General features: G+C 37.7%; 1 protein-coding gene across 6 annotated transcripts; it reads right to left on the bottom strand.

Moving 5' to 3' along the window:
• Window positions 1-25899, bottom strand: ZCCHC10 (zinc finger CCHC-type containing 10). Of its 6 annotated transcripts, XR_014241136.1 has the most exons (5): window positions 25166-25899; window positions 11927-12088; window positions 8204-8274; window positions 7980-7999; window positions 7520-7543 (listed from the first exon to the last, which is right to left on the bottom strand). XR_014241136.1 is itself a non-coding variant. In XM_082379001.1 (4 exons), the coding sequence occupies exons 1-4, from the start codon at window positions 25204-25206 to the stop codon at window positions 7276-7278; spliced, it is 513 nt and encodes a 170-aa protein (XP_082235127.1). In that variant the 5' UTR covers window positions 25207-25260; the 3' UTR covers window positions 1-7275. The 6 variants fall into 6 exon arrangements, 3 of the variants coding, with proteins under 3 accessions (XP_082235127.1, XP_082235128.1, XP_082235129.1); XM_082379001.1 differs by lacking the exon at window positions 7980-7999 and having other exon boundaries at window positions 1-7543; window positions 8204-8245; window positions 25166-25260; XR_014241135.1 differs by lacking the exon at window positions 7980-7999 and having other exon boundaries at window positions 7495-7543; window positions 25166-25895.
• Window positions 25900-26129: the final 230 nt, after the last annotated feature.

Below are 26129 nucleotides of genomic sequence, written 5' to 3' on the forward strand. Positions count from 1 at the left end.
TTTTTCTTTTCCCCTTTTACTTTCTTTTTTTTTGAATTCCATTTATTTCCTTTGTTGGGTTATTAGCTATAGTGCTTCCTTTTGTTATTTTATTGGTTTATAGGGTTCAGAGTATATTTAGTCATTCGCCACTAGGACTTTCCCCGAGAGAAATGAAAGCATATATCCACACAAAGACTTATACATGAATGTTCATAGCAGCTTTATTTGTAATAGCCAAAAACTGGAAACAGTCTAAATGTCCATCAATACATGAATGGATAAACAAATTTGGTATATCCATACAGTGGAATACTACTATCAATAAAAAGGAATGAACTGTTGACAGCCATAAGAACAAGAATGATTCCCAAAATAATTATGCTGAGAGAAAGAAGGCAGACCAAAAAAGTACATACTATATAATTCTATTTATATAAATACAAAAAATGCAAACTATTCTATAGTTAAATAAACTATATTTGTAGTTGTCTGGGGATCAGTGGGGGATAGGGTAAGCAAAGAGGAATGGGTGGGAAGGATTCCAAAAAGGCACATGGACGCTTTGTGGGGCAAGGTTTCATTATCTCGCTTGTGGTGATGATTTCATGAGTGTATACATATGTCAAAATCCATCAAATTATACACTTTAAATATGTGCAGATTATTGTAGGTCAAGTGCATCTCATAAAGTTTTAAAAAGAAAATTGGAGGGAATTTCCTGGCGGTCCAGTGGTTAGGACTCGGCACTTTCACTGCCATGGCCAGGGTTCAGTCCCTCTTTGGGGATCTGCAAGCCACAAGGCAAGAAAGAAAGAGAGAAGGAAGGAAGGAAAGAAAGAAAGAAAGAAAGAAAGAAAGAAAGAAAGAAAGAAAGAAAGAAAGAAAGAAAGAAAGAAAGAAAGAAAGAAAGAAAAGAAAGAAAGAAAGAAAGAAAGAAGAGAAAGGAAGGAAGGAAGGAAGAAAGAAAGAAGGAAAGGAAGAAGGAAAGGAAGAAGGAAGGAAGGAAAGAAGGAAGGAAGGAAGGAAAGAAAGAAAAGAAAATTGGAAAGTAAGGAAATAAAAAGTGTAATTTATAATCTTACCACCCAAATATGATAACTATTAGCAATTTGGTCACTATCAAACTCTATAGACACATTTTCAGATACCCAAGTGGTATCTGAAAATTTTCACAAACTGTAGTATTCCATTATGTTAAAAATAGTTTGACATTTCTCCCATTGCTAGCGTCAGTTTATATTTGCCAAGGTAGTAGTTGCTATTATTGTTATAATTATACTGAAATGAATACTTTTATTACCCAGTCATCCAAACAACAAATCTTGAAACCTTCCTAGGTATACCTCTCTTACCACCAAAATCAACCGATCACTAAATTCTGTCATTTCTACCTTCTCAATAGCTCTCATATCTGTCACCTCCTTTGCACTCTCATCTTTAATGTGTTAAGTTAGTATAATTGTGTTGGGCTTGCATAAATTACAAACAAGAACACAAAAATCATACAACAGAGACTCTACTGTAAGGGGATGTGTTCCCTCTGGCCTTGCAGAGAGTGATGGGAATGAGTAGCTGTATCAAGGCTCTGAGGACCAACGTCCCCAGGAGTGACCCTCATTTTTCTTCTGAAAAATTGAAATAATATCTCTCATTCTTTTGTCTTAATGCTAAAGATATTAAACCAATAAATCTAGTAAAACGTGAAAAAAAATTTTTCTTGGACATTTAAATGTTGATTACAAGCTGATCAATTAATTAAATAACTATATTTTATATATCTGAGTATTAATCACACATATATATTTGCATGGGCTCAACAACTCTTTCTCAGCCAAATACACCTCCCTTGAAAGGCTTTACCAAACTCTCCCTGCAATTGTCTACTCTAAGCTCTCTAGTGACTTAAGCTTGCACCACTTAAGACACGTCTATAAGTGTTTATTAATAGCCTATGAATCCTCAGAGGACAAAGACAGGTACTTAATACTAGCTGTTAAATTTTATGTGAATGAGTGTTTTCTCCTTTGTCCACATACTCACTGATTCCCCTCAAGGCAGCTAACTAGTTAGGAATGATTTTCTTTGTGCAAGTATCTAGTTGTATTGGCTTATATGTTTAGTGATCCTATGGATTTGCCTAGTACAGAACCAATCTTTTCAGAGTACTCTCAGGACTTCTTAAGGAAGGGAATTGTTTTATCAATTGTATACCACAATGTCCATGTAAAAATGTTACCCAATTGTTCCATGGTATTTCATTCTTGATTTTGTCCAGAATTTTGAGGAGAGTAAGATCCAGTGCTGGGGATTTATCAATGAGGTTTAATAGCATTTATTATCTATAACCCAAGTTGCTTGTAGCATATGGCAACTTGTATAAATTAACATAGTATTCATTAATCATAGCAGGTTGAACCCAGGTGTATACTACTGTTAACTCACAATATGTCACATTCAGGTAATAAAAAATAATAATAATAAAAATAAACCCACTGAAACAGCACAAACAGGAGAGGAGTACACAGGGGCGCAGTTTCTTACATAAACTTAGCACCACTCTTTCTGTCTTCGAGCCCTCCCTGCACCTTGGCTGACGAGTGTATGGTACCATCAAGTTTGGAGCCTTTGCAAAGTTCTGTGGCACAAATTGGTTTGCTTCCTGTTGACTTTCCATCACTGTAGACTTATAATTTGGCCTTGTTTTGTTGTTTAAGTTGGCATTCAGGATTCTATCAACGTTCCAGCTTCCAAAAGAGTTGCAATTTCTCATGTTTCATCTCCTCTCCTTTTCTCTTTGCCTTATGGGTTTATGCTCTTTGTTTCTTTTCTACCATTTTAGTTAGGTGTGGGGAGGAATGGTAATAAACATGGGTTCAATTTGCTATGTTTCAGTGAAAGTCTTCTTTCCATTGTTCTCAATGTTTTTGTGTGTGTCTCCCCAACGGATAGTGAACTCCAAGGAAATCACTGTTGAAGTGTTATTTATACATCATGGTACAGTACCTTCCAAATAGGAGTTATACTACTGTTTGTGTTTATTACTGATTACCTTGAATAGCATGCACAAGTGCCTTTGGGGGTACACAAAAGACTTTTCAAGGACATTGGCAATTTCCAGGTCCTCAACTTCCATCTGTAACCTCTCCTAAAATTCATCTGAGAATGTCTGCAACCCAGGTATTGTACTGGCTTTCCTTTCTCTCTTCCTCTCTCACACTGCCTTTCTCCCTTCCTCTCTCATACTGCCTTTCTCCCTCTTTCACACACACCACCACCACCACCAAGACCACCCCTACATCTTTTTATTTATTTATTTATGGCTGCCTTGGGTTTTCGCTGCTGCGCGCAGGCTTTCTCCACTTGCGGAGAGTGGGGGCTACTCTTCGTTGCTGTGCGCGGGTTTCTCATTGAAATGGCTTCTCCTGTTGCGGAGCACGGGCTCTAGATGCGTGGGCTTCAGTAGTTGTGGCACGTGGGCCCAGTAGTTGTGGCTCGCGGGCTCTAGAGTGCGGGCTCAGTAGTTGTGGCGCATGGCCTTAGTTGCTCCGCGGCACGTGGGAATCTTCCCAGACCAGGGATCAAACCCGTGTCCCCTGCACTGGCATGCGGATTCTTAACCACTACGCCACCAGGGAAGTCCCCACACCTAAATCTTTTTATGGCACAATTTTCCCAGGATGTATAAACCCACAGGACAGCATATAAAAATACAATTTGAAATATTACTTTGGGCCTCTTTCAATTAAGGCACCATAACCCAAGGTCTGAATATGGATATATATTTGGCCTGTGTCTCAATTTAGATATACTGTAGAGTGGGGGATGGGAGGAAGTAATGACAATTTTTTTTTTTTTTTTTTGACTGCACGGCGCAGCATGTGGGATTTTAGTTCCCCGACCAGGGATCGAAACCTCGTCCTCTGTCCTCTGCATTGGTACCACAGAGTCTTAACCACTGGACCACCAGGGAAGTCTCTAATGGCAATTTTTAATTAAAGACTTTGTCTCTTCCACCTGTTGTCAAAGAGCTTTGCTGCTGAGGAAGAGTCCTGTGAAAGTAAAAAAAGCTAAGCTGAGAAATGTTGAATTAACTAATTTCTTCCTGCTAATGGCAGGTCTCCATGTCTTAACTACCTACCTTAGAACACTATTATACAAAATGTATAAGAAACCTACTAAGACAGCACCCAGATCATGGATTCTAAACACCATTCTCCAATTAAAAATCAGGGTAGGCCCCTTGGAGAAGTGGTTGCTTCCAAAGATGGGGCAAGGAGTCCACAAGATGAACCCGGAACATCTTGTGGTCCCAGAAAGTAAGGAAGTCCTAACAAAAAGATGAGGATTTGTTGAAAGAACGAAGGAGCCTACCTGAAGGAACTCTTCTAATAATAGCCAAAGGTGGAAGAATTTGAGCAACAAAGCAACACTATTATTGAATTTTAACCCACAGAACAAAATAAACATCCAGGAGTCCACAGTACCATTTATTAAATGAATGGGGGAGAAGAGGCAGCTCTTCCTTAAGAGTATAATTCCAATTAGTGTAGAAGTAAAGAAGGAAATGGAAAATCACCATTTGCAAAACATCACAGTAATAATTGTTCGAGACAAGATCCACTAAAAGTAGTGGCTGACTGTAAGGACAAACAATTTGCAAAGTCTCAAAGTATCTCCTCCAAGATATCTATCAACTAAAAGGGGAAAAACAGTAACTTTGCAATGGAGAAACCTGATGAAGCCACCTTCACCAAGTAATCGTCAACATCACCAATAATAAATGACTTATCGACATTGGGAATTCTTCATTTCTGTGATATTCTTCCAAAAAGCATAACATCAGTTCAGTCATGAGAAAACACTAGGCAAACCCAAATTGAGGGACATTAGACAAAATAACTGATCAATACTCTTCAAAAGTGACAAGGGCATGAAAGACAAGGAAAGACGAAGGAACTTAGCCTCAGACTTAGAAGTAACTAAATGTACTTTCTGGGTAATGTAATGGAACAGAAATAGAACATTACTGGGAAGGCTGATGAAATATGAGTAAGGCTTTTGATTTAATTAACAGTAGTTTATCAAATATTAATTTCTTGGTTCTGATCATTGTACTATGGTTATATAAGATGCTAACATTAGGGGACGCTAGGTGAGGTATACACGGAAATTGTAATATTTTTATAAATTTTCTGTAAATCTACAGTCAGTTCAAAATAGCAAGTTAAAAAAGTAAATAAAACCATGACTATAAAGTACACCTTCTCTGTACTTTTTTCCATTTCCAGTGCTAACTTGGCCTAATGCCGTATTTTGATACCAAGACAAATTTACTATATTATATAGTCATACTAACAAATGTTTGTGGAGTGAAAACCTATGATCTAATTATGTCTCCTTTTGATATGTTTGTGGTTGTGGTTGAGAAATAATACATTTATTACATTTGCCAGGGATTCAACATCCAGAGTTCTGCTGTTAGGCAGGATGGGGAGAAACTCTTTGGAAGTGACTCTCCACTTTGCCATTGATTCTGCTTTTTTGAGTAAACTGTGACTAGAATAAATTTCCTGTCCTCTGTACTTTTCCAGGTATACCTTTTAACATGTGTAATAGTAAAAATAATTAGAATTTAAATGCTCTTACCATGTAAATGGATAAGAAATGGCATTAAGTAAAACAGCAAAGAGATAAAAGCAGCTTATTAATAAGCTCGTCAGCACAAACTGAGCTTTATTTAATTGCAAGTGATGTAACCTATGTACACATTTGTTTCTCTTCCAAGTTTAACTGCTAAAATTGCCCTTACAGAGATTACATTGTAAATTGTATTTCATTAGTAATTTATTAAATTTGCCTGTCAATTGACACATTCTGTATGGAGCCTTAAAATGATGTTTTGAGAGTTTATTTACAATCATTGAAAGCCAACGGTTCTGTAAAACAGGTAATTACATCTCTTTAAACTCACAACATACATATATTTAAACATTTAAATAGAAGTCCATTCTCTTCAAAAGTAATTTTCTACTGCTTTTTCATAAAAATATAAAAAAGACAACATCTGTAGTTTTAAAAACCTATATTTAACCCAAATCAAGATTTTTCTACAAATGATACCTCTTTCCAAAAAGTTTAAAAGACATCACAAAATAATGTGATGTTAAACCAAATAATTTCACCATGGCCTGGTACTTTACTTTTAAGAAATACTGTGCAGTATTTCTTTTTAAACTTTCATGCTAGATTTCAACTGTGTATATGCTATGTCAACACACCAGATTAATCCAAGTCATTCATATTTATGCAGTAGACTGTCATATACTACCAGATACCATATAAATTGTCATACCACAATTGCAAAATGGTAAAAGGCAATCTTTATGAAAACTTAAGAATATTTTAGTAAAAGGCAACCAACATCACTCTAATTTTCTGTAAAAATTACCTCTCTTCCTTCTACCATTTTTTCCCCCTTTGAATGGTACCTTTTATAGCATATCAACACACAAAGGTATTTATATCACTTTTACTTAAGTTAGCTTTTTAAATGACTGTTTTCTTTTCTGATACACTGAATTTATCAAAAGGCACCAAGATTAGAGTCCTATGTAGTTTCAGAATTTTGTTCCTTTTTAAGTTCCTCTAGAATAATTTTTGTCATAAAAGGGTAACTCTAAGAACCAGAAGAAAATGAATGATACAACACAGTAACTTGAAACTTGTACCATCCAAAAGGTATAAATTTATTAATAGATTCCTTGAACTTTTCACTTAGGACAAGAAGTCAGAACAACTTTCTGAACATAAACATAAAAATAGAGCACACTTATTAACAGTAGGAAAACTCTAAGCTTATAGAGGTATTAAATCTTACATAATTACAGCCAAAAGCATTAGAAATTCACTGCCAGACAGATATTCTGATGCATTATCCTGAAAACATGTCTGATACATAGCACTAACATATAACAAAGTATGGCATTTATGTCACAGGGAGAAAAGATAGGTTTCATCACAAAAAGATTTACTAGATTTCAGCTTTGATTAATTTTAGAGATATATTTTAAAGGTTAAAAAAAAAAACAAGATTCACCCCTAAAATAAAAAAGTCTTTATATATATAATCCATTATTAATACTCTTTATGCTCTTACAATGTAAAACATTTAGAAACTTTTGAACTCTAAAAATTTTGATCAGTTAACCTATTTGGTCTTAACACATTCTAAATTCCCTTCTGAGAATCGCATTAATGTTTTTAGTCCATCAGTCCAACATGGATGGAACAATTCTATTTCTTTTTCTTCTTCTTTGGTGGTTCATCCTCAGAGCTACTATTTGTGCTGCTGCTGCTGCTACTGGAAGAGCTGGAATCTGAGTCTGAATCGGAGGACGAGGAAGAGCTTGTGGAGGAGGCTGAAGATGATGAACTGGAGGAGCTTTCATCAGAGTCACTGTCCTCTGAGGAGGATGAGGTAGAGGTCTCTTCACTCTCTGATGAAGAATCACTGGCTGAACTGTCACTGCTGTTGCTACTGGAACTGGTTACACTCTTAGACCTATTAGACAATTATATGCATGAGAAGCTGACATTAAATAGAATGTTTAAAAGCAATTTCACTTGAGTATTATGTATATATATATATATATATATACTGAAGCTTTGCTAGCATGTTATCTCTAGATGTGATGTTTCGAGGATTGCTTAACTGTAATAACCCCACTGTGCCCACCCTCTCCCCCCAACCACAAGGTCTTTTACTACAGCAATTTAACTCTCTTGGATGGAGTCTGAGATAAGTGTACCTACTATACTATGCTCCAGAGTGAATGATGTTAGAATAAAGTTGCAGTTTAACAACTGGGTTTATTTAAACCTCATGTAGAGTGGTAAATGCTTCTTAACCTTAACTACTTTATACCAGATACAGCTGGTCAATAATTTCTTACCACTCTAATAACATTTCCTAATCTAAGACAAGAGAAATTACTTACTATTTCCAGGTACAAGGACTCTAGAAAGTTGGAGAAAAAGGATAAATGAAGGAAGAAACTCCAGATAGGTAAACAGAGGAACATATCAGAAAACAGGATATTTAATCATGAATTGCAAACAAGAGACTTCAGATCCAAATCTTTAACTATTATTTTAAAATCACACACCCCATTCCTCCAACTAGTATTATATATTATTTATATAATACTAAAGCCACACATACCTTTTTTTCTTGGTCTTTCTTTCTACATTAGTTTCTCCAATGCTGACAAATGTGAAGGGGGGAGAAAGCTCCTGTTAACACAGTGATTATAAACAGCTCAGACAAACGCTTCTGCTATCCCCAAAACTTTTTTCATTGGAGAAACACTTTGTCTTTTATCACATGTACTGAGAGTCCAGTGTTTATTGCTATAATCAAGAGGAAAGTTTCCTGTTGCAGGTGTATATGGTACACGCAGTCAACTTAACCAGCACTTAAGCAAGACAAATGTTATCAACTGTACTTTAGAAGCCAGGTAAGTTAGTAGTTAAGATGACCAAACACACCAATTTGATTGTTTTTTAGTTTTTTCCCAACTCATCTATTTTATTTATTCATTCTTGGCTGCACTGGGTGGGTCTCTGTTGCTGTGCACAGGCCCTCTCCAGTTGCAGCGAGCAGAGGCCACTCTTCTTTGTGGAGTGCAGGCCCCTCACCATGGTGGCCTCTCCTGTTGCGGAGCACGGGCTCTAGGTGCGTGGGCCCCAGCAGCTATGGCACACAGGCCCAGTAGTTGTGGCTCACGGGCTCCAGAGCGCAGGCTCAGCAGCTGTGGCGCACAGGCCCAGCTGCTCCGCGGCATGTGGGATCCTCCCAGACCAGGGCTCGAACCAGTGCCCCCTGCATTGGCAGGTGGACTTCCAACCACTGTGCCACCAGGGAAGCCTCTCTTTTTTAGTTTTGAACTTAGGTTGACATGGCTAAATTGACTATTTAGTGAACAACAGAACAAAGCAAGTAATAGCACAACAGCTGTAATTTATAATTTGGGTTTCTAGAATGGTATTATAAATGGCCATTTCATATAAAAAGAAAAGCAACCTTTAATTTAAAAAACCATTTCTTAATTGATTCACTTTGCTGTACACCTGAAAAGAACACAACATTGTAAATCAACTATACTCCAATAAAAATAAAAAGTAAAAATAAAACAAAAAAAATAAAAAACTATTTCTTGTGACTTCCTTGGCAGTCTAGTAGTTAAGACTCTGTGCTTCCACTGCAGGGAGCCCGGGTTCGATCCCTGGTCTGGGAACTAAGATCCTGCATGACGCGAGGAATGGCCAAAAAGATTTAAAAAACAAAAACAAACAAACAAACAAAATATTTCTTTTTCTGCATGTCCCCCAAACGTTCAGTTATTTACTGCTTAAGAACCAGAGACTTAATACTTCAAGACTGTGTTCCCTCACATTATTTATAAAGAACAAAGTCTGGAGATTTCTGAGTGAAATACACAAATGGCTTGCTGCTATACAGCTGCCAAACAACATGCATACTAAATCAGGCTTTAAAATTACAGATTTACTTCTATTACTATAAACTGTCCTGTAAATTTAACATTTGTATATTCTGAACTTCTCTATATTACCTAGATAACATTATGTCCTTATTTCCTGGGTCCTCAAATATAAATATGTATTTATGTAAAGCTGTTTTACATGATGGAATTACTTACTGGAGAACTGTAATTTTTGCAGTAAAATAAGTGGTAGAAGTACATTTGTTAAGTCACATCACAAGAATGCAAGATCACTGAAATTCACACACTTCCATAATTTTATCATTGAACCAAAAAATCAGCAGTCTTTATGTAACAGAGCCAAAACTAAAATTCATGTAGTTCTATGTATTTTTAAGACCAAGATACTTGTGTAATACAACTAGAAAAACAAAAGTAAATGTTGAAATGAAATTATTCATAACTCTTATATTTTATTCTTTAGGACAGAGGTCTTCAAACATTTTTTGCTTACATTCCTAATAAAAGAAGTTTGAAGAATTATGTTTTTCCCCTCAGAGGGTATAAAGTCTGGCATATTATATATTAAATATTGATATTTTAAAAAGAAAATCGTTACATCATTTTGGTAATTGTAAATACCACAAAATTTGATACGTATCATAATTAATTTAAAAAAAAATGAACAAGCTTATCTTTAACAATTGGTACTTTTACACTGTCCCTTTTCCTCTTGGAACTTGAATTTTTATCCTCCTTTCCCCACAGAATGTATCCTAATATATTTTCATGCCTGAAAATTTTAGTGATCACTTACATTTCTCTGCAATAAAAATATAGACATAACTTGATATTATATCTTTTAATTACTTGTGATCATAAGGTTTTAAAAGTGTTTAAAAATTCTGAGTTGAATTACCATTATCATTACTACTATACAAATTGATTAAAACAATGTAAAATATATTATACATTTTAGTAACTATTATACATAAAAAAATTTCACTGGAACTGTACCTCTTAATGACATGGATTTTTTTTTTCTAGTTTATGTATCCATGGATCTTATTGCTTGACTATGACAGGGTTCAGTATCAATTTAATTCCTATATTTAACTTTTACAGATTTAACTCTGAGAAAGCTTGTTAACCTGAACAGGTAGATGGGAATAGAAAGAGTTTTGCTGTAGCAATGTCACTCAGTTATCTGAATTCCTCCCATGTTATATTCCACAAGTCACATAACGATGTATCATTAAAATATACTTTTAAATTGACAACTCAATTAGATCCTCCTTCAATTTTACTGGGAAAAAAAATTACAAAAGAACTTGCTCCCAATAATTTGGGCCTTTTACTTTCTTACAACACCAGTATTTTGAAAAGTCTCTAGGATTTTATACATGAGCACAATATACCAAGGTAAGATTAGAGATAGGCGAGAGGTATGCCTTTCTTTTGTGAAATTAGAGAAGGGTAGGCAAGGTCTCATACAGATTTATTTTTGGAAGAAACATATATGAATATTGATAATCTACAAACTGGTTACCTGTCTATTCCTGTATAACCCTTGAAGAGCCTTCCTGTCCACAAACTGGAAGACTGCTGCCTGCAAAATCCAGATGTTTAAGACACTATTATATTGCTAACGGTCCCCATGAAGGTGCTACTTCTTTTTTTTTTTTTTTTTGGTGCTACTTCTAATATGCAGCACTAAGTAGACCTGACACCTTCCTGTTTCAGTTTCTCTGAAACACATAAGCTTACTTATTTCATGGGAATTTAAAAAGCGTTATTCAAAGGGCATAAAAGGATAAATAACAATTTTTCCCTCCTACCCAGTTCTCCTTCTAGAAAAGAACCACTATTATCAACCATTTATATTCCCCCCCCAAAAAGCTCCATTATTCCTTTTTTCTCCCTTTTTAACATAAATGATAGTAGATTATATATATTGTTCTCTACCTTGTTTATATACTTAGTATAAGTATCTTGGGTACTTACTTTGGATATCTTTCCATATCAGTTCATATAATCTAGCTCATAGTATTCTGCTGTCATTTCATTGGCAGTTGAGGCAAGAAAGCAAAGTGATTAAGAGCATGGACTCTGGAGACTGGATAGTTGATTTAACACTTAACTTTTCCACTTACTTGCTGTGTGACACTGAGCAAGTTACTGAATCTCTCCATGCCTCAGCTTCTTCATATGTAAAATGGGAATTATAATAGTACTTACCTTAACGGTATAGATGTGATGCTGAAATAAGCTAATAATTGTAAAGACCTTAGTACGGTGCCTGGCACACAGTAACACTCATTAAACATTAGCTAATATTACAATATAATCTAAATCTGGATAACCACCATAAGATATTTAGTCCCTTAATAAATTTTATAAATACAAATAAATATTCCTTTGGACACCATATGTAACCTTACCTTTGTTGTAATAATAATCTGTTTTCTTTTTCTTTTAAAGCTTTCTTTAGTTCTGCTGTTCTTGAAGGCCTATGTAGGTACTTTCTTTTTCCTGTGCATTCATAAGTCCAATGCCCAAATTCCAAGCATTTCTGACATCTTACATGTTGTTTATTTGCTTCACTACAGAGTAAAAAATAGAATACAGGCCTTAAATTTTTGACCTGACATTTTCTGTCGTGAGAAGCATAAACAATATAAGCATAAAATGATGCTTATATAAAGGTACAATTCAAAAATAAGCATCATTTTACACTTTAAATTATTTGTTAGATTTAATCACAAAGCAATACAGTAAGTGGTTAAGAGCATGGACCTGGCAGTTAGACAGAACTGAGTTCAAATCTTCTTCTCTCAATTCCATTCCAGTAATGGCAGACTAGGTAACTCACACCAACTCTTCAGCTCAGAACTAGAAAAGACAGTCAAAACATTTTTAACAATGTGCTCGAGGTACCAGAGAACTAACAGGAGATTAAAGAATAACCAAGCCAAGATATGGAAGAAGCTGGAAACCCAGAGTGGTCAGCCCTACATTTAAGTCAACTCTTTTGCTGGGGTTTTTTCCCAACTCAGGAGGGTAAGCAAGCATCACTTATAAGGAGCAAGGGAGACAAATTATGCATTCAGAGTTGGGACTCTGAAGGGCTTTACTCTAAGAATAAAGCAACTGCTTATCAAGTGCAGCCCAGCTTCTAGTCACCTAGGAGACTAAGAAAAATCTCAGTCCCTGAAATTGAAATAAGGTGTGGCAAGTGAAGAAAAATAGATAAAGGAATTGGAAAGGAAGAAATAAAATTGTCATTCCTTACTGATGATGTATCATGTAAATGGCAAATCCAACAGACTCTACAGATAAAAAAAATTTTTTTTGGCCCTGCCATGCGGCATGTGGGATCTTACTTCCCCAACCAGGGATCGAACCCTTGCCCCTTGCATTAGGAGCGTGGAGTCCTAATCACTGGATCGCCAGGGGAGTCCCAAAACATTTTTTAATAATTAGAATTCATAAGTGAGTTTAGAAAGGTTTTATATTGGGGTCAGTAAACTTTGTCTATAAAGTGTCAGAGAGTCAATATTTTAGGCTTTGCAGACCAAGAGGCAAAATTGAAGATATTACAAAGGTATTTATATCACAAGAGAGAAAACAAATTTCTACAAATATTTTATTAACGAAAATATTTCACATAAAAGAGGGTTATTAATGAGAAGAATGGAATTCTTTTCTATAAGATAACATTTCACTGAATTGAGGTTCAAAATTAGTGTTCTCTATCATCAAATTGATCATATATATACAAACATATGTAAAAAGCATTCTTAGTTTGCAAGCCTACAACAGGCAGCAGGCAGGATTCAGTGGACTATCATTTGCCAAACTTTCTATTAGGTATTAGGTCAACACATAAAAATCAATTGAGTTTCTACTTAACAAAAATAGTTAAAAATAAAATTTTAAAAGGTGGTATTTATAACATCCTGAAAAATAACAAGCACTTATAAATAAGTGAAAGAAAATATGTGCAAGAATTCTATGCAGAAAACAAACATTACTGAGAGAAATTAAACATCTAAATAAGTAGCTAAATAAAAGCATTACCATGTTCATAGACTGAAAGACTCAATATTGTAAAAAATGTCCATTCTCCCCAAACTGATCTATAGATTCGAAGCAATGCCAATCAGAATCTCAACAGGTGCTTGTTTGGTATGGAACTTAAACTTATTCCCTAAAATGTATATGGACATTCAAAAGGCCAAGAATAGCCAAAATACCCTTATAAAGGAACAAGTAGGGAAGACTTGGATTAAAAGAAATTGACTTATGGTGATCATTTTGTAATGTACGGAAATATTGAATCCCTTTGTTGTACACCCGGAACTAACGTAGTGTTGTAGGTAAATGATATTTCAAAAACAAACAAAAAAATTATAAAAAAAAGAGTTCAGATTTGTGGTTAACAGAGGTGGGGGATAGGGGGAGCAGGAACTGGATGAAGGCAGTCAAAGGTACAAACTTCTAGTTATAAGATAAATAAGTACTAGGGATGTAATGTACAACATGATTAATGAAATTAACAGCTGTATGTTATACATGAAAATTGTTAAGAGAGTAAATCTTAAGAGTTCTCATCACAAGAAAAAAACTTTTTTTCTTCTGTTTCTTTAATTTTGTATCTCTATGAGATGATGGATGTTCACTAAACTTATTGTTAACAGTGACTTCATGACGTATGTAAATCAAATCATTATGCTTAAACTTATACAGTGCTGTACGTCAACTATATCTCAATAAAACTGAAAGAAAAAAATAAAAGACAGTGACTTATGATACAGCTATAATAACTAAGAATGTGAGATTGGAGCAAATATATACAAATATGCCAGTGGAACAGAACAGAATGTCCAGAAATAGACTAATGTATACATGAGCAATTTATGACAACCATGGCATTAAAGAGCAGTGGGGGGAAAGGTTAGATTATAAATGATGTAGGGACAACTGGTTATGCATATGGTAAAAATAAGACTTAACCACAAGCCAACAATGATTACAGACTTGGCCAAACAATAAGGTTTAAAAGACAGTATAAAAAAAGTGACATATTTGAGTTAGGAATTCTTAAGAAACAAAAACAAAGCACTAAGACTTCCCTGGTGGCGCAGTGGTTAAGAATCCACCTACCAATGCAGGGGACACGGGTTCGAGCTCTGGTCCGGCAAGATCCCACATTCTGCGAAGCAACTAAGCCCATGTGTGACAACTACTGAGCCTGCGCTCTAGAGCCCGCAAGCCATAACTACTGAGCCCATGGGCCACAACTACTGAAGCCCGCGTGCCTAGAGCCCGTGCTCCGCAACAAGAGAAGCCACCGCAATGAGAAGCCCGTGTACCGCAAGGAAGAGTAGCCCCCACTCACCACAACTAGAGAAAGCCTGCGTGCAGCAACGAAGACCCAACACAGCCAAAAATAGTAAATAAATACATTAATTTTTTTTAATACATTGATTTTTTAAAAAGCACTAATCATAAAAGATTGATAAATTAGAATTATAAAATTAAGAATTTTCAAAAATTAAGAATTTCTGTTCATCAAAATATACTATAAAGAGAGTAAAAAGAGAAGCCAAAGAGTGGGAGAAGATATTTGTAACACATTTTGCCAACAGCTTCATCTTAAGTATACAAAGAACTCTTATGAATCATTAAGGAAAATGATGTATAATAGAAAAATAAGATAAAGTGGAAGATGGAAAAGCAGTACAAAAATGGGATTGGGAAACAAATTAATAAACACATGAAAAGGTGCTCATTACTAACCTAAGAAAAAGCAAAAACCACTATAGTTGAAGAAATGCATACTCTACAGTCCAGCAATTCCACTTGCAGGTACTTACACAATAGAAATCTACACAAAACTATACCAGATAACATGTATAATAATATTGGAATATTGCTTTCCTTTATGTAGCTTTTAAAAGTTTTGAAATAATCACAATCTTATAGAAAAGCTGTTAAGTACAGTTCAAAGAACTATTTTTCCTAAATCATTTGTGAACTGTTTTTGCTGAGCCATTTGTAAGTTGCCAACCTGATGCCTCATCAAACCAGAATACTTTACTGCATGTTTTCTATAAACTAGGACATTCTCATATACACAATGTAACCATCAAAATCAAGAAGTTAATGTTGATACCTTCAAGATCCCATTTAAGTTTAATCTTCAGACCCCATTTAAGTTTCATCAAATGTCCCAAAAACGTTCTCTATAGCAAAATCCAGTTCTGCATCAATGTTGCACATGTTGTCATGTCTCTTTAGTCTCCTTCTGTCTGAAAGAGTTCCTCAGTCCTGTGTCTTGCTTTACATGACCTTGACTCTTTTTGATGATTACAGCCAGTTATTTTGTAGAATGTGTTTCAATTTTGAGTTGGAGGATTTGCTTCCAAGTTCACTCATGTGGCTAACGGGAGGCTTCAGTTCCTTGCCTGCTGGCCTCTCCATAGGGCTGCTTACAACATGGCTTTACCCAGGGAGAGTAACCAAGATAACTCAAGAAAGAAGTGAGTCTTTTATCACCCAATCTTGGAAATGACATACCATTACTTTTGCTATATTCTACTGGTCATACAGACCAACTCTGGTACTCTCTGGAGGAGAGTACACATGAAGCAGGGATCACTGGAGATCATCTTGGAGGCTGGCTACAACATCTGATATCTCTATATGATTAGATTCAAGCCATGTATTTTTGGCAGGAATATAACAGAAATGTGCCGTGTTCTTCTCACTGTATTCCTGTCAGGTGACACAAGACTTCAATTTGTCTTGTTACTGATGATGTTCATTTTGATCCCTTCATTAAGGAGGGTCGACCAGATTTTGCAATATAAAGTTATTTTTTGTCCTTTTGTAATTGAGGTGGTTTTAAATTATGTCCACAAGTTCGATGATATCCTTACTTCAAGGGTTGGAGCCTAACTACCCTCCCCGTAAGTGTGGCTAAGACTTAGTGACTTGCTTCTAACTAACAGAATAAAGCAGGGTGATGGAGCGTGACTTTAAAGATTAGCTCATGTAGCTGCCATGTCATGAAAACACTCAAGCAGCCTCTAGGGAGGCCCACGTGGTGAGGAACTGAGGCTTCCTGCCAACAGCCCTGTGAATAGCTATCTTGGAAGCAGATCCTCCAGCTGTGGTCAAGTCTTCAGATGACTGCAGCCCCTGGCAACATCCTGACCACAAACATATGGAGAGAACCTGAGTCAGAACCACTCAGCTGGGACTTCCCTGGTGGTCCAGCGGTAAAGAAGCCGCTTTACAACACAGGGTACGCGGGTTTGATCCCTGGTTGGGGAACTAAGATCCCACATGCCGCAGGGCAACTAAGCCCGCGCACCACAACTACTGAGCTCCCGCGCCTCAACTAGAGTCCGCGAGCCGCAAACTACATAGCCCATGTGCTCTGGAACCCACGTGCCACACTACAGAGCCCATGTGCCCTGGAGCCTGCGTGCCACAACTAGAAAAGAGAAAACCCACATGCCACTAGAGAGAAGCTCACACGCCACAGCAAAAGATCATGCATGCCTCAATGAAGATCCCGCGTGCCACAACTAACACCTGAGGCAGCCAAAAAAAAAAAAAAAGAAGAAAGAAAAAAGAACTACTCAGCTAAGTCACTCCTGAATTCCTGACCACAGAACTGAGATGTTTATTGTTAGAAGTCACTAAATTCTGGGGTAATTTGTTATACAACTATAATTAATAACTAATAAAGCAATTAATAAGTATTTTGTGGGTTGGTATTTGAAAGTACATAAATATCCTGCTCATTAAATTTTTAGTTCATTTATTCATCTATCAGTATGAACTTATTTTTCTATTTTATTGAATGAGTTACTATCCGTTACCATGATTTATTTTGATGCTCAGACTGCCCTAGATTTGGTCAGTGGGAATCCTTCCAAGTTGGATTCTGTGTTCTTTTGACATGTTTCCTTCATTCTTTGAGCACTTCCTTGCTTTCTGGTACAACAAAGAATTCCAGGCTCATCTTATACTTTCCCTGTCCTGAAATCAGGCCTTTCCAGGCCTGAAATCAGCCTGATGGAACCCTGATGACATTCAGAGTCAAGATCAGGGCACACATGTGCTCACTGTAACTGGAATGTTGCTGCTCCCAGGTACCCTCAGTGGACAGAGCTAGGGAACAACACACACATTACTATCCATGTATCAAATACACACACTTACAGCTACACTTAACTACATATTTTGAAAACCATGAATTCATAGCGATCCCTTTAATTCCAATCCAACTTCACAGAATTTACTCTATTTTCTCCTTCCCCATACCTCCTCCTCCTTCAGTGAGAAATCTGGCTCCCATTACCCTTAACAGATTTACTTATTTGGTCAATTTGTCTTATGAAACCAATTGCCCATTGTTGCCCCCTCCCCCTGACAGATGCCTTCTTTACTCCACTTGGGCTCTGGCGCTCTGCCCTTTGCTGTCCTCCCACACGCACCATGTGAACATGCTCCTCACCCTGCTTGGGCTCTGACTTCCACTGCCAGGCCAGCCCACCTCACATGAACTCATTTCTCTTTTTATTTAGACTGTGCCACCCCATACCAAATTATACCTCCCCTCCCCCATGGAGACATTCTCCCCACTAGGGTGACAACTTGTGCTAAATGGCTCTCCCTGTGTGGAAACCCCCCTCACTCTGCTTGGGATCTGGTGCCCTGCATTGGACCTTCCCTCAACTGGATGCCCTCTGCACCCTGCTGGCACTGCAAGCCAGTTCACGTCCCTATGTGGATGCCCTAGTTACTCCCCTTCAGCTCTGATACTCCAGTGCCAGGTCAGTCCTCTGCATGGATCCATACCACCTCACGGCTTTAGGACTAACTTGTTCAAGTAGGGAAGAGGAAGAGGAAGAACTATAATAATATTCTTAACAAAAAGATTTGTAAAATCCTCAAAACTGGAAATAATATCAAAGAAGAATGTATGATCTGTGGTATAGAATACACTGGAATACTTCATAGTAATAAAAATGAACAAATTCCAGCTTAATTTAGCTCAGATGGAGCTTAGATATAAGAAGCTAAACTCAAAAGAATCTAAATTGTCTGATTCTGTGTAAAGGTTAAAGACAGGCAAAATTAAACTCTAGTGAATAGTTAGATGGTAAAAGCACAGAACAGAAGCAAGTAAGTAATTACCATAAATGTTAGGACAGTGGTTACTCTAGGAAGCAGGGAGGAGGTTGTGATTGGGAAAGCGCCTTGGTGGCATCTAGTATATTGGCAATTTTTTATTAAATACTTGATCTGGGTGGTAGTTACATGGGATGTTCTCTTTATAATTACCTATTAAGGACATATTTATGTTGTCTGAACTTTTTTGTAGATGTGTTATAGTTCACAACAATAAAAATTTTTAAAAATCTTGGCTCTTTCACTACAATAGCTTTAGGCTCGTTAGCAAGCCACTTTTTGAACTTCAGTTTTTATTCTAAAAAATGGGATAATATCTACTTCACTAGGTTATTGTGAGAATTAGATAAGACCATAACCGTGGTTTATACTTACTGTGTGCCAGGAATTTAGCTAAGTACTATTTATACATAAATACATCTAATCCCCATGACAACCCAATGAGTTTGAGAACAATATCCCCATTCTACAGACTGGGATGTTTGTATAGAAAGCAGTAAGGAATCTGGCATAAAGTGATACACAAATAAATGGGAGTTGTGAATATCAATCCACACATTAGGCTAATCAATTATCTGGACTAACGATACATGGCAATTTAAATTTTCTCAAAACATGGTTGCATGATGGGATGGATGCTGGATTCTTAATTTCGACCTAGAGCAGTCACCTTTTTATCCCTGGAGAACACATAATTGGTGTTCAGTAAATGTTTGTAAAATGAATGACTGTTTAAATAGGCAAGGGTTTAAGAGGACATATACTGTTTATAGTATGCTTTTCATTAATGAATTCCCACATCGTCAGCCAGCTTCTGTAATTTTGACAGTCATTTATTTTTAGCATTTGTTCAAAAATTAAGCCAATCCTAATGTGAAGAACTAATGTTTCAAGCAAGGAAATACTACTCAGTAGTAGTTTTTTTTTTTTTTTTTAATAAATTTAATTATTTTTGGCTGCGTTGGGTCTTCGTTGCTGAGCAGGGACTACTCTTCGTTGTGGTGAGTGGGCTTCTCTTTGAGGTGGCTTCTCTTGTTGCGAGCATGGGCTCTAGGCGCACAGGCTTCAATAGTTGTGGCACGTGAGCTCAAGTAGTTGTGGCTCGCGGGCTCTAGAGCGCAGGCTCAGTAGTTGTGGCGCACGGGCTTAGTTGCTCCGCGGCATGTGGGATCTTCCCGGACCAGGGCTCGAACCCGTGTCCCCTGCATTAGCAGGTGGATTCTTAACCACTGCGCCACCAGGGAAGTCCTGAGTGGTAGTATTGAAAGATAATAAAGAAGAGTCAGCTTTTTGCCTAGTAATAGTTCATAAATTGCAGTAAGCAACTGCCAGAACCATGACTATAACTTCAGAGCTTATCTGAATGTGTAATGTAGCAAATTGTTAAGGCTATCAATAATAAAACACTCTATGGACTTAATATTAAGTTACCCACCTTTCAGGCAAAAAGAACCACTAACACATTTAATATATACACAATTGTAATATGCATTCCAGAAATAATAAATTCAAAAACATTAAAGGATAATTAGTAAAAAATGTAAAATCATGACTCTCATATAAATATAAAATGAACACATGTCAAAGGTTTTATTTAATCATTAATTAATAAGGGAACCAGTAAGATGTTGCAACTGGTTCAAAACAGAATCCACACAACACACATATATGGGCAATCAGGAATGCAGGAAACGAATTTACAAATAGTTAAAAACTGGTCAATAGACACAGGGCAAGAATCAGTTGTACTGCCTTTTCATGGGTAAGAATCTTTTCTACCAGCTTTCTACAATTTACAGAGTTATTTTAAAATAGCTCAAAGAGGGCTTCCCTGGTGGCGGAGTGGTAAAGAATCCGCCTGCCAATGCAAGGAACACGGATTCGAGCCCTGGTCCGGGAAGATCCCACATGCCGCGGAGCAACTAAGCCCGTGGGCCACAATTACTGAGCCTCCGCTCTAGAGCCCATGAGCCTCAACTACTGAAGCCCGCACGCTTAGAGCCCGTGCTCCGCAACAAGAGAAGCCACCGCAATGAGAAGTCCGCACACCGCAACGAAGAGTAGCCCCCGCTCGTCACAGCTAGAGAAAGCCCACGCGCAGCAACAAAGACCCAACTCAGCCAAAAATAAACTAAAAAACAAAACATATATATATATATATGAGCCATATGTGTATATATATATATATATATATATATATATATATATATATATCTATATATCTATATAAGCCATATATATATATATATGGCTCAAAGACAGTGAGGCACAGGCCCTCACAGAGTCACTAGCCAGGATAGGGAATTAGACAAATCAGTCAGTAATCTTTCTTTTTTTTTTAAATCCATTTCAAAGCCTTTCACAATATTTCCTAACAATGAAAATATGGAGGAGGGTGGAAGCCTCTCAGAATCAAGGAAATAAAGTCTTCTCCAACTCATAGTTTGTTTTCCCAATATTAAGAAACTTATAACCTGGGATCCCAGCCATTAAAAATATTATCTACCAGCACTGTGGAGTTTGCTTTTTGTTGTTATAAACAAAACATTCACCAATATCTAAAGCCCACCTATGATGTTCTAAACATTAACACCCTTAAAAATACTTAAATCTTCCATATAGAATACTGAATGAGACACACCTATAATTTCAAAATGAACAAGATCAGCATTTATTTCTTTTCAAATGAATACCCTATTTAATAATATTCCATTTCTATATTCTAAGCTAAGGCTTAAGGAAGCGTTTTAATGGTACAGCCTTTTTGGGTGAAACCACCTTCTCTGATACCATTTCTGTCAGATTGGCAAAGCTGTTTTTTAAGCCTATTGTTGGCAAAGATGGAGGATGGGCACTCTAAATATAGTAAGATACACATTCTTAATTGCTGGTGAGAATGTAAGTTGCAGAGACTTTCTGAAGGGCTATTTGGTAATATGCAACAAAAATCTTAAAAATGTACATACCAAATAAACAAAAAATTTAATATAAATGATGATTATCTATCTAGAAAATCCCTAAGAATACAAAATGGAGCTACTAGGACTAATAAATGAGTTTAATAAGGTCACAGGATACAAGGTCAATATACAAAAGTCAATATACTAGGAACAAACAATTGGAAATTGAAATAAAAAAAATACTATTACAATACTTACTTGTACCTTGTTAGACTCAACATAGAGTTCCAGCCTGTCAAGACCTTTCCGGATTGGGATTTCGTCATCCATTGTATTAGTTATCCCTCTCAGCTTTGTGTTAACTGCAGGTTTGATAAACACGCACATGTGTCCTCATCCAAGTCATTTATAAAAATGTTGACAAGACCAAACTGAGGACCAAACTCTGCAGGCCACCATGGGATACCTCTATATATTTACTTAAACCCATTAAACAATACTCTTTGTCCATGATGTTCAATTGATGTACCTAATTGTTCTGTTTTCACAAGGATATTGTGAGAGACTTTTCAAGATGCCTTTTTGAAATCCAAATACCTAAAAGGCAAAAAGAGTATCAATCTGTAATGACTTGATACCTGATGATCTTGGCTTTTCTTTTTGAACGTATTTAATAAATCCAGCCAGAATTTTGGCTGGAATGGATATCAAGTTCACTGGTCAGGTGTGTGGAATCTACCATTCTCACTTTGAAAATCAAAACAGCATTTGCCTACATCCAGTCCTTCAGCATCGCTCCTGTTTGCCAGGGGTTCTCAGATTACCAACAGCAGTACAGCCGTCTCACCTGGAAAATCTCTGTTATGTTGGGGAGCAATCACCTGGGTCAAGTGCCTTAAACACATTCAGAGTGGATTAGGGCTCTATAACTCACTCCTCAAGTATCTTGGGCTTCAGTTCCAGTCTTCTCATTCTGCATATAATTATATGTGAGTGAAATCTGATTCAAAGTTAAGTCCCTGAAAGATCTGCTGAATGAAAAGTTCAAATTTCCCCCTTTTCCTCCTTTAGTCCAAACACTTTTAAAAACAATGTCAATAGTACTTTCTCACTTCTCATAACTTGTAGTTTAAGACTTGTTCTTATGGAAGTGCTATATGCTCTTTATAAATAAAATTAAATCTTTTTGATGAATATAAAATGAAAAGTAAAGGCTCCTCTTCTGCTTTCTCCCCAAAATATTCCCCAAATTCTCCTGGACTCCCCTTGCCTCTAAAGGCCCTCCCTCTCCAACTCCCTGGGAACTGTCCCGACAGTCTGCAAACCATGACAGGTTTCATTATACACCATGTTTTCTTTCCAGTAAGACTAGAAGCTCCTAAAGCTAAGATTGTCTTTTACTTCTGTGTAGCTCATGTACCAAATACAAGCATACTGCAGAAATGGACCAGCTGTTTAACTGTCTGATACTCCAAAACTTATGTTAAAAGCGCTAGAAGTCTTACTTTCACTTCATATTTAAGTGGACATTGGTTGGTTTTGTCAATCTAGCAATCATTACCTCCTCTGACCTACCCACCCATTCATTTATTTTTATTTTATTTTATGTTTTTTCCCACCCATTGGTTTATAAGGATCCATGCAATTATGCAGGGAAGAGAATGAGATCCAAGTCAATCAAAGCTTCATAATCCCATAGACATGGTTCAGGGTAGGGTATGTAACCCAATCTAGACAATGAGATGTTATCAACTTGAAGCTCAGAGGATATAAAGGACCCTAGATACTGCAGCCATCTTAGGACCAAAGGAGTGATCTAACCAAGTATGGAACCAACACCCAAAAGGGCAAACCTGAGAGAGATTAGACTCTGGTGATATCATTTAGTGCACATCTATTAAGTATTACTGTTACTCCATTCTTGATCTCAGAACCATATGACTTCAAAGCCTTCTTCCTCCACCAAGCATACTACTACTTCATTCTGATTCCTTAAGTCTTTATCCTTATGTTCAAGGAACCTCATCAGGCATGAGAGGTAGTCTGATGAAAGGGAGAAGAGAAGGATCAGGGCTCTTAGAATACAAAATATAAATATAAAAAGAAATACAGGGGCTTCCCTGGTGGAGCAGTGGTTAAGAACCCGCCTGCCAATGCAGGGGACACGGGTTTGAGCCCTGGTCCGGGAAGATCCCTCATGCCATGGAGCAACTAAGCCCGTGCACCAACAACTACTGAGCCTGCGCTCTAGAGCCCGCGAGCCACAACTACTGGGCCCGCATGTCACAACTACTGAGGCCCTCGCACCTATAGCCTGTGCTCTCCAACAAGACATGCCACTGCAATGAGAAGCCCGTGCACCGCAAGGAAGAGTAGCCCCCACTCGCCGCAACTAGAGAAAGCCCGCGCGCAGCAACGAAGACCCAATGCAGCCAAAATTAAATAAATTTATTAAAAAAGAAATATAAATATACACATTAGAGCAGACTGTGAGCGATATATTATTAACGGGCAAATGGTGATGCCGTGAAAAGCTAACAGAGTGAAAAAGTGTCAGACGTTGTTTGGGTATGCAGACTGGTAGAAGAAAAAAAAGGTTTCACAAGAAAGGGGCATCTGGCACAAACTCCTGCATTATCTGTTCACAGCAAACCTCTTGTGCTATTCTCTCTCGCTCATTATCCACAATGGCCATCTTTTGTTTCTTAAAAACTAAGTTCTTTGCTGTCTCAAAACAATTATGCTAGTCTGGGTGCTCTTTCCCCAAATCCTCTCATGACTCGTTCCTTTCTCACATTTCCGATCTCTGTTCAAACGCCACCTCTTCAGAGATGCCTTTCCAGTCCAACCAACCTAACCTGGACCTTTTTCTCTTTCCATCACCTCTTATTTCCTTCAAAGCTCTTGTCATCAACTGTATTTACTTAAAATGTTTAGTTTATCGGCTCTTTCCACCAATAGAATGTAAGCTTCCTGAAAGCAGGGATTCTGTCTTGAACACCTCTTTTTACTTACACCCAAATACCGGCATAGAGCGATAGGTAATGCATAAATTAATATTTGTTGGAGAATGAATGGCAGAAAGTGAGACGAGAGCTTGGCAGAAAAGTCAGGCTGTTCCTAGGGAAGGCGATAGGAAGGGGCAGGAAAAGCCAGCTGGGCTGGAGGTTGCACAGGAAGCTGAAGGTTTACGTCGGCGAGACTAGGCGGTGTTGGACGAGGGCTACAGGCTTCGCCCGGTCACGCGTGGGGGTGGGCGGCCGGGTTGGCAAAGGGGCATAAAACTCTTAGCGAGACTTAACACGAGACTCTCTTCAGGCACCCCTAGGTCCCGCCCAGCGGTCTTACGCAGCCGTCTTCCACGAAATCGCTAATCCACATACATCAAACTTACCGCCCTGGCCCGAGCCCCTTCCGGGCAGGCGACGTGTGAGAAAAACGGCCAACCTCCGCCGGGCCACGCTGAGGATCCCACACCGACCCCGCATACCGGCACCCGCTCACTAGCCGGCTGACGCGCTTCTCCCCGCCCCCAGCCCGCCCCGCGGCCCGACTCCGGCCCTAACTTACGCTTGTCTCCGGGCTATGAGGCGATGCATGGGAGTCGCCATCTTAGCGCGGCTGAGGCCTGCCGCGCTGGGTTTTGGGAAACTCCTCAGAGGGGGCGGGGACTTAGAACTCCGGAGGCCGTAGGCGTGGGCGGGACCAGTCGGGCCTGGAGAGCTAACGGGGCAGCTTTGGGGGCAAGTAGTGGTTAGGGCCTGGTCTGTTGTGTTTCTTGTGTGCGTCTGTAGTTTGAGGGAGAGGAATGAGGCAGGTTGACCGGTCTGAATGAGGGATTTTAAGGATGGGTCCACGTATATTGCGTGGAGAGGCAGGGAAGAACATTCTAGATGAGGGATCCATCTAGCCATCTTTATATACGAATGAATTTATATATATATATAAATGAATGAAACTGCAGTGTTCAGGACACTAGAAGTAGTTTGGATAGCAAAGTAAAAAGGAATGAGTTCAACAAGGTTGGGACCATCAATTGAAAAAGAATGACTTTAGCAAACTATAAAATGCAAATATATGTTAATTGTTTATATTTTTATGTTTTTCATAATGATGTTATAAGGCTATATAGGTAAAGCTGCTTTTTCAACTGGAAAAAGATTATACAAATATTAATTCTTTAAGGATATTTTAGTATTTAGTGTCAGTCGTGGAAATTTATTCTCTTAAATCCAGTCTTTGAAATATAGATAACTTTTTTTTTCAACATCTTTATTGGAGTATAATTGCTTTACAATGGTGTGTTAGTTTCTGCTTTATAACAAAGTGCATCAGTTATACATATACATACATCCCCATATCTCCTCCCTCTTGCGTCTCCCTCCCACCCTCCCTATCCCACCACTCTAGGTGGTCACAAAGCACTGAGCTGATCTCCCTGTGCTATGCGGCTGCTTCCTACCAGCTATCTGTTTTACATTTGGTAGTGTGTATATGGCCATGCCACTCTCTCACTTTGTCCCAGCTTACCCTT

Source organism: Balaenoptera borealis (genome assembly GCF_965194805.1).
Source record: "Balaenoptera borealis genome assembly, chromosome: 2".
NCBI classification, from domain to species: domain Eukaryota; kingdom Metazoa; phylum Chordata; class Mammalia; order Artiodactyla; family Balaenopteridae; genus Balaenoptera; species Balaenoptera borealis.